Below are 9,040 nucleotides of genomic sequence, written 5' to 3'. Positions count from 1 at the left end.
TGAGATAGTCTCCCTCTCTCACCCAGGCTGGAATACGGTGGTGTCATCATAGCTCACTGCAGCCTCCAGCTCCTGGGCTCAAGTGATCCTCCCACCTAAGTCTCCTGAGTAGCTGGGACTACAGGCGAGTGCCACCATGCTCAGCTGATTTAAAAAAAAAATTTTTTTTTGTAGAGATGGGGTTCTCACTATGTTGCCCAGGCCTATCTCAGACTTCTGGGCTTAAGACATCCTCCCACCTTGGCCTCCCAAAGTTCTGGACTCACAGATGTGAGCCATCGCGCCTGGCCTCTGTGGACATTCTTATATACGTCTTCTTACACATTTTTTATTTCTTCCTTAGGATAAATTACTAGAGGAGGAAGTAGTAAGTCACAGAGTAGGGAATGCTTTTTAAGACATCAGGTACTTACTGCCCAGTTGCTTTCCAGAAATATTCTACTTTTTTATTTCATCAGTGTTGTGTAAAAGTACATATGTCATTTTTACTGTTACTAACACTGTATATTATTATTTTGCCAATTTTTGAGGAAAAATTGAATATTTTAATATAGATTTCTTTGCTTATTTGTATAGTTAAATTTGTTAATCATTTTAACAAATTTTTTTCCAAGTATATTAAAATTAAAAGCAAGTTTTTTTAAAACAATATATAAACATTAATTTAGTTTACTTTTAGTAAATACTTTTAGTTTTTGTTATAAATGGAGGTGCTAGATTTTGAGGAATCTAGCATTTCTTTACTTTTGCCATAACATGAGAAGCAGGCAAAGAATTGAAACAGAAGATACTATGTGCATTATGGTATAACAAAGAAACTTAAATTATTTTCTTATCTTCTGAAGTGTCAAGAAAATTTTTAAAATAATTTTTTATAATAGGATAATAGAAGAAAAGTAACTGCTGTCGCATCCTTTCTAATACATGCTTAGTATGCTTTTGCCCGTGAAAATTTGTGTAATCAGTCTCTCTTAAATAAGCATATGTAATTGATAGTAATTGACAGCACTAATGGTTTTAACTCAGAAGAGTGTACTGTACAGAAATGTTATTGTAAGAGTTAATGGTCATTTTTTAAACTCATAGATAAACTTTAGAGCTACTACACACTGTAATGTCATTTCCTCAAAGTTAATTAAAAGCAATTTGTCAGCTTTTCGTATAAAACCTTATTACTAAGGTTGAGTAGCTGATTATATCCATAAAATATAAGATTAATAAGAATTATACGTATTTTAGGGATTTTTCAGTGTAGCAAATAGACAATGTAAACAAGTTTTATGTAAGTAATTTATACTTTTACTTTTCAGTAGAAAGGTGACTTTTTAAAATTGCATCGTGACTCTCGGGAACACAGAATCAGAAGGAACCAGATTCTAGATTGCTTTGTGCTTCATTTTATTCCCATTTTCTTCTCTTTTTGTCTTAAACCTCTCAAGAAAGCAGGACAATAGCTCCTTGTTACTAATTTCTACAGTAATAGATAATGCTACCAGTACCATCTCTAAACCCAGTCATTTGAGTCCCAGTCAGGAGGACAGGAACCCATCTACCAGCCCCTAGATCTGTCAGGATCCGATAAGCAAAAAAAGCACTGAACCCTTCTTCCCCGATTTGTGGAAGTGGTAGTGCCCCTTGGATGCTGAAATGCTTCTTGGTTCTACATTTAAAAGTTGTTTAATACCACTTATCTTTAGGATACAAGATTGAAATGAGCAGATACTATAGCTAGCGGGGTTAGTATTTATTTTATTTTACAAATCTATTAATTTTACAAATTTTACAGCCATTACCTTGGGATACAGTTCAGTATGCAAGCATCTCAAGTATTATTGTACTAAAACGTTAATGATTCCAAGTGTTTCCATTTTAAGGGAAAAGATACTGAAAGTGGGATACAGAGATGTTTATTCTGTTCGGTTTTGCTTTGCTTTGTTATGACTGCTGTTGGACTTTGCCATTCTAAGCTCTCAATTCCCAATGCAGTGATATTTCCTTTTCGGAAATTTAGATTTTAGCACTTGCGACTTTGATTTGTTTGGTACTTAATTTGTGACTTTTCATTGTTAGTTATTTTCTCTATTTACATATCTGTCTTATTTGCTCTGTCTGGATTTTAAGCTCCTTGAGGACAAGGATCTATTTATTTGTATATTATCATAATATCCCCCACGTGGTAGGTAAGTAAGTAATAAATATTGATTAGTTGATTGTAATAATTAACAGAACTCACCAGAAAATATTTTTCACTGTTGACTCTTATTGCAAATACTTGTAAAATTACACTTTACCTTAGTGTAATTAATATATTAAATCTTTATTTTGTTATTAAGGATTGCTTCATTTTAAGTTCATTATTCTTAGTATCAGTTTTCAATATTAGTTCTATAGATAGGGATACAGGCAGCATAAGGGGTCAGGAGATACTTTTCATTCTTTTTAACGATGCAGAACTACCTAAAACTAGCTAATCTTACAAAAGCACAGATGGTAGAGAGAATTATAAATTTGGGAGGGGATGGAGGGGTACTGCTAGGCACAAGAACATGTCTCAAGTGACACTCCACAAAGTAAATGTCATTACTGAGGACAGCATTAACAGTGATCAACTCCCCATGTCTCACCTACATTTCACATTTGTTGTTTATTGTTGAGGGGGCATTTGTTTGGAAATGCCTGACATCTGTTGATTGGACACTGTACACCTAGCAATTGATTGGGATACCTAGCAACTGATTTCTGCAGATAAGTTGAAAGAAAAATTTTTTGAGCTTCTCTTTAGAGTTTGAATAATAACTGAACCAAGAGTATACCCTAGGTGTTTTATGTTTGATTTTTTTTTCGTTTATTTGTTATTAACTGAATCCTTGGCGTATACCTCCCTTTTTTGTTGGTTATTTGGATTGCTGAAAAATACTCCCATTTTAATCAAGGTCTGCTCAGCTTGGGTCTAGTTAATCCAGGTTTATGCTCTAGTATTATTTGGTTGTCTTTGTTTTTGAGTTTTTTGTTTGTTTGTTTCTTAGGCAAAGTCTCGCTCTGTCACCCAGGCTGGAGTGCAGTGGCACAATGTTGGCTCACTGCAACCTTTGCCTCCCATGTTCAAGAGATCTGGGCCTCAGCCTCCCAGGTAGCTGAGATTACAGGCATGCACAACCATGCCTCGCTGATTTTTGTATTTTTAGTAGAGATGGGATTACTCCATGTTGGCTAGGCTGGTCTTGAACTTCTGGCCTCAAGCGATCCACCTGTCCTTGCCTCCCAAAATGCTGGGATTACAGGCATGAGCTACTGCTTCTTTGACTTAATAAAGAAATATCCCTTTGAAAAAATTGCCCTTTTGTTATTAGCCTGCCAGCAAGGCGACGTACTCTATATTTCAAAACTCTTAAAACCTGTAAATGAAATTTTAATTTCCTTTCAAATATATACTACAACAATTCATTTTTTCTCTATGATGAACTAGTTAATATATAACATAGACTGGTTTACACAAATTCTAAACTAAACTTCATTTCTTCTAAGGGAGATCTACTTCTCTATTCTTGTGCTTACTAGTTCAAACTGCCTAGAGAACAAAATTGTTATAAAAGATACCTTTTCTATGCAATTTCCTTTGGATTATAATCATTTCCTTTGTTTACTCCAAGGGAAATCGTTATATTGAGTTTTGATGTCATTGAGGAAGGAATGAAATAAAAACTTATTTACTTCATGAATGTTATGTGCTCAGAACATATTTCCCTAGATGTTAATTGGAAAGTCACAGAGATCAACAGATTGAATTTCAGAGTTTAGTTATTATATGAATTATTTTCACGATTTTATACAAAGACTTGATTGAAAAGTAGTTTCTTACCAGAAAGTCATTATCTTCATAACTGCTAATGATAATTTTCTGATTGCATTTAGATTAATTTAAAGTTTGGCATCAGAAAACCAGAAGCTCGGACAGGAACTGAGACAGATACCTGTACAGCTTGTGCAGGTACCTTGATCCTTGAATTTGCTGCTTTAAGTCGATTCACAGGAGCAACAATATTTGAGGTTTGCTTTTTACGGTCTTTGATATCCTGGGTATTGGGCACAACTAACTTTATAGCTTCTTCATTGATTAAATATTAGGATTATTATATGGAGAATTACTGTTATTTTATTAGTGAACTTTAAATATTAGTGAACTTTTTGTCTAAATTCATTACGTGGTTTTTAATTGTCGAAAACCTAGAAATCATTGTGAGGTAGCTGTGTTCAATCCAACTTTGCATTTTGTTCACCAACTATAAAGTATATGTTTAGGCTTAGTCTTAGAAAAAAAATGTTTAGGCATATTACTTAAATGAATTTGATGTCTCCTTGATATCATAAATGCCTTATGTGAAATACTGTGTCCCTGTGTTTTGTTAGACTTCCAGATGGTCTGTTGCACTTCTGAAAGTTCTGAAACCTTCCTAATCTTCCAAAACACAGTGAAATTTTTGTACTTAGGTCTTGATTGCGAGTCTAATCTGTAAATTTGTTTACTCCAAGGGAAATATTATTCATTATCCAAAAGACTTAATGGCCCCACATAGTTGTTGTGGACTAGCTATGTCTCTCACTAAAAAAGCCTAATTATTTAAGCATGTCATTGGAGTACACAGCACCCTCTTTTTCAAGCATATGACTTAGGTTAATGTTTAAAAAACCCAACAAATGGCAAACAAAACAAGCAGAAATAGGGACTGTATACCAGCATTACAAGTATTAGATCTGAATGTGAAGAAAACAGATTGACTTCGTGTGTATTTATGCCTTTGAATGTATGTCTGTATGTTCAAATGTCTTGAGGACAGATTTATCATGTTGGGTTGGTTAATCTTTTAAACTTAAATTTTTGTTCTATGTCTTGTTGACTGATATTTTCCCTTCATTAAAAAGTGTGGACACTTTTGCATACTTTAGTTACTACAGACTCTCAGATATTGATGCACTTACAGGTGAGGAAAATAAGGCTCAAAGAGTATGAGAGACATGCATAGCTGGTAGGTGATGCATGGAATTGGAATTAGAATCCATGTCTTGCTGAATTCGAAACCCATACTCTTTCCAATGGACTATTTTGTGTTTATGAATCTGTTGAAAATCATGATTTAAAAAAAAAAAAATTCTTGAATATGCTGTAATTTATTGTCAGAAAAGAAACCTGATGCAGTTGACAAACAAAACATTGATCTAATGCAGGGTTGGCAAACTACAATCTGTGAGCAAAGTCCAGCCACTGCCTGTTTTTATAAATAAAGTTTTATTGAAACACAGCCATCCTCAATTGTTTGTTTTTATCCATGGCTGCTTTGGTGCTACAGTGACAGAGTTGAGTAATTGTGCCATTAACTGTGTGACCCCTAGCACTTAAAGTATTTACTATGGGGTCCTTGTCAGAAAAAGTTTGCTGACCTTTGGTCTAATATATAAAGAGATTTGAATTCCCATATTACTATTTTTTGTCCTGTAACTTGATTTTTAACTCTAGCTAATCTTGAATTTCACTAGGCCTGTTTTCTTAGCTGTAAAATAAGAGTAGGGAAATAAAATCTTTTGAAGTTTGCTGGCTCTGAAATTCTGCCATTTAATTAAAGGTATAACCTGCTTTGTGTTTAAAAGAAAGCATAGTTTGTGTTAAGAATTATAACCATTGTACACTATAATTTACCAAGTGACAAATTGGTTTAATGACTTTTTCTTTTATCGAAGTACTTCTGCAGTGCTAAGTAGGTTCATGCTCTGAAATTAATTTAGGAACTTACCTGTACTTGCCTTTTGCATTTATATTTTGTAACATCTTTTCATCCAAAGCCAAAAATTTGGTCAGAAATCATTTTGTTTAGTGTCCAGTGGATAAAATAAATGAGAAAAAGAAAAACATGTCATAAGTTTACAAGTTTGGTGTTGTCAAATATTTAGTAGCCTAGTTGATTTAGTAACTTTTTACTAATGCACCTGTATACCATTTAAAAAATAGGATCTGAAATGACCTTCAAAGATAGCTTATGATCTTTGAAATTCTCTTCCAGTAAATGAGAGTATCTTGGGAGATTTTTACTTTGCATTTAAGTGGTAGAAATTATTTTCACAAGTAAATTTAATTATGTAAGCAATTAATATAATTTAATAATACATGTGTGTGAGTATGAACTTGTGCTGCAAGAGTAGATGAAATGAATAAAAAACAAAAACAGTAGATGAAATGAATGGTCAAAGTGAGCCTTCCACTGAAGAGCGTATTCAGAGTCTTTCCTCACTATACTGATTGGTTGAGAAAGAGCCAAGCTTTGAGTTTTAAGGAAATTTGTTTTATAGATAGTTATCTTAGAAATTTAACCTAATTCTTAAAATATCCCATGGGCCTTGAGTTTTGTTTGCTTCCTATTTGCCAAAGATACTCAGTTCTTAAAATATGCATTTCTTTTTTTTTTTAATTACAGGAATATGCCAGAAAAGCTCTTGATTTTCTCTGGGAAAAAAGACAGCGAAGTAGTAATTTAGTGGGCGTGACTATAAATATTCATACTGGAGATTGGGTACGAAAAGGTATGTAAGTTAGGCTTTTTAAATCGAGCCTTTACATCCTCAAAATGGTTGGGAAATAAAGGATTTTCAGTTGTTAAAATAATCTTTGGGATACTATAAAGAACAGTTTCTCACAAGATTGCTGACATTTTAATTAATGTAGCCAGATTTTATTTTTTGATGCCAAATGTGACACTTTTCTACTATATGATTTAGTGTTCTGTTTCTTAATGGATATAGCATTATAGGTATAGGGTATAGATGAAACGCTATAATTTATCTGAAAACTGGAGAACCAGAGTTCCTCAGCCATCTCACATGAACGCGTGGTTTAATAAGAACCTGTAATAAATTCTTTATTTTTTTCCTACCTCCAGAAATTTAATATAGTAGCTAAGAGCGTGGACTCTTGAGTCGTGTTGTTGGATTCAAGCCATGTGATCTTGGAAAGTTATTTAACCTCTGTGTGCCTCTCTATTCCATATCTGTAAAGTGGGCATATTACTAGTAAAATTAGTTGTTCTGTATGAGGATTAAATAAGTTAACCAAAGTAAAGTGCTTAGAACAGTGTCAGGCATGTACTACACTTACTATGAAGTAAGTGCTCACTAACGACATGTTAGTCCCTTTGATTAATAATTTTACTTCTGGGAATCTAGTCTGAGGAATAATACGAAACATAGAAAATTATTTGTTCCCCAACATGTTTCCATGCAATTATTTATAAATAGCAGAAAATTGGGAAACAATCTAAGTACCATCAATAAAAAAATAGCTAAGACAATTATTTTACATCAATATTGGAATATTGTTATTAAAATAAATGAGAAATGTGGGAAAGAGCATATAACAACGTTATATAAACAAACGATATTGAATATTGAATTGTACAAAGAATGTGATTTTATTTTTATATGTGATGAAACAAGCATAGAAGAATGGAAATAAACTCGAATATTCTTAATGAAAGTATCTTTTTTATACATTTTCTCCATTTTCTAAAAAGCTTATTTATATATAAAAGGTAACTTCCTATATTTAAATAAATAAAATTATTACTTCAAACATATTAAAATAAAATTATTACCTTTATTCAGTATTGTATAAAATTTTTCTGTTTCATCTAAATGATTCTTGAAACAGATTTGAATTGTGTGTGACTTTGAAATTTTGTAATTTTTTTCTTTTAAACCCGTCTGAGACGCCAGGTGCAAGTTAATCATAATTAATTTTGAATTACGCATAATCATTGTGTTATGACACACAGTGTTATTAGTGGTTCATGCATGGCCCATTTTACTTAGTCATTACTTAGCCATTTACTTAGCACCGCCTTGCTGGACGCACAGACCCAGACACAGACAATACCCCAGCAGAATAAAGCACCTGCCATACTTCTGCTGAAGCAAGTAGTGTGGGGCTTCAGCCGTGGTTCCAAGCACCTGGGCATCCCCACAGCTAGCATTCCTGAACAAGTAGTAGATAATCTTCCAGATGATGTATCCACTGGTGTTTGTTATGGTGGGACTAGTGTTGGAAGTGGAGATGTCCATAAGGTGGTGATGAGCATGGTATGGAACTCTTACTACAGGAACACAGAAAAGTCCATGGAAACTCCTATCATGTATACCTTCAAAGAGGACTTCTATGGGGAAGTCCTCAATGTGGCTATTGTTGGCTACCTTAGACCAGAAAAGAACTTTTGACTCTTTAGGGCCAGTTATTCCAGTAATTCAGGGTGATACTGTGGAAGGTAAGAAGTGACTAGATTTACCAGAACATTTGAAACTCAGGACAATTTCTTCCAAGTTCCTCAAAGCAAAATATTGAATGGCCACTGATGAAAAATCACCTTATGTATTCATTCACTGTTTTCTAGTATTTCACTGTTTGTAACTGTCTAGTCTCATCTTGGTTATATTTTAAAAATCAAATATTTTCCTGCATCTGTGAATTAGTTTAAATAGTACAGCGTAGTTACCAGCTGTTAAATTAAATTCATTATGTCATAGCGCTAAAAAAATTCATTTAAAAATGAAGATTTAAAATAACATAAGTGTTGATTTAAATGTACCACTAGGAAAATGTTATGTATTACAATAGAAATGAAATGTATATAAATAGAGATGAAAAGGCAAGTCACTAGACTGAGATGAGAACTATTATCTTCATGGTAAAGCACCAGCGTGTATGTGCTTGTACAGCGTATACCCATAAACAGAGAAGGCCTAATGCATTTATAATGCAAATGTAAATGCGTTAAATAGAAGTTTGATAGTTTATTATAAACTTAAGAGGAGAAATCCAGACTTTGTATTTTTTTGATATTTTGCTCATCAATACATTGTTACAAACATGAAGACTGAAATTTTTTTTGGTCATTTTCCTTGCTAGGAAAATCTGATTACATCATTCTGCCTTCTTCATTTTTGTCTAGAGTTGGTTCACTTCTAAGCGGTCTAGACTCTGCATATCTTTTTTTTTTTTTTT

At 33.3% G+C, this 9,040-nt stretch overlaps 1 protein-coding gene across 13 annotated transcripts in view; it reads left to right on the top strand.

The window, feature by feature from the left end:
- Positions 1-9,040, top strand: part of EDEM3 (ER degradation enhancing alpha-mannosidase like protein 3) — a 66,463-nt gene that overhangs the window by 25,982 nt on the left and 31,441 nt on the right. For all 13 annotated transcript variants that reach the window (XM_017524399.1, XM_017524398.1, XM_017524396.1 and 10 more), the window contains 2 exons: positions 3,913-4,047; positions 6,465-6,570. In XM_017524399.1, the coding sequence (XP_017379888.1) occupies positions 3,913-4,047; positions 6,465-6,570 (241 nt within the window). The remainder of the gene's footprint in view (positions 1-3,912; positions 4,048-6,464; positions 6,571-9,040) is intronic.

Source organism: Cebus imitator, unplaced genomic scaffold (genome assembly GCF_001604975.1).
Source record: "Cebus imitator isolate Cc_AM_T3 unplaced genomic scaffold, Cebus_imitator-1.0 Scaffold33, whole genome shotgun sequence".
Lineage (NCBI taxonomy): Eukaryota > Metazoa > Chordata > Mammalia > Primates > Cebidae > Cebus > Cebus imitator.
Note: the sequence above shows the minus strand (reverse complement) of the source record. Positions and strands in the feature narration are given on the sequence as shown.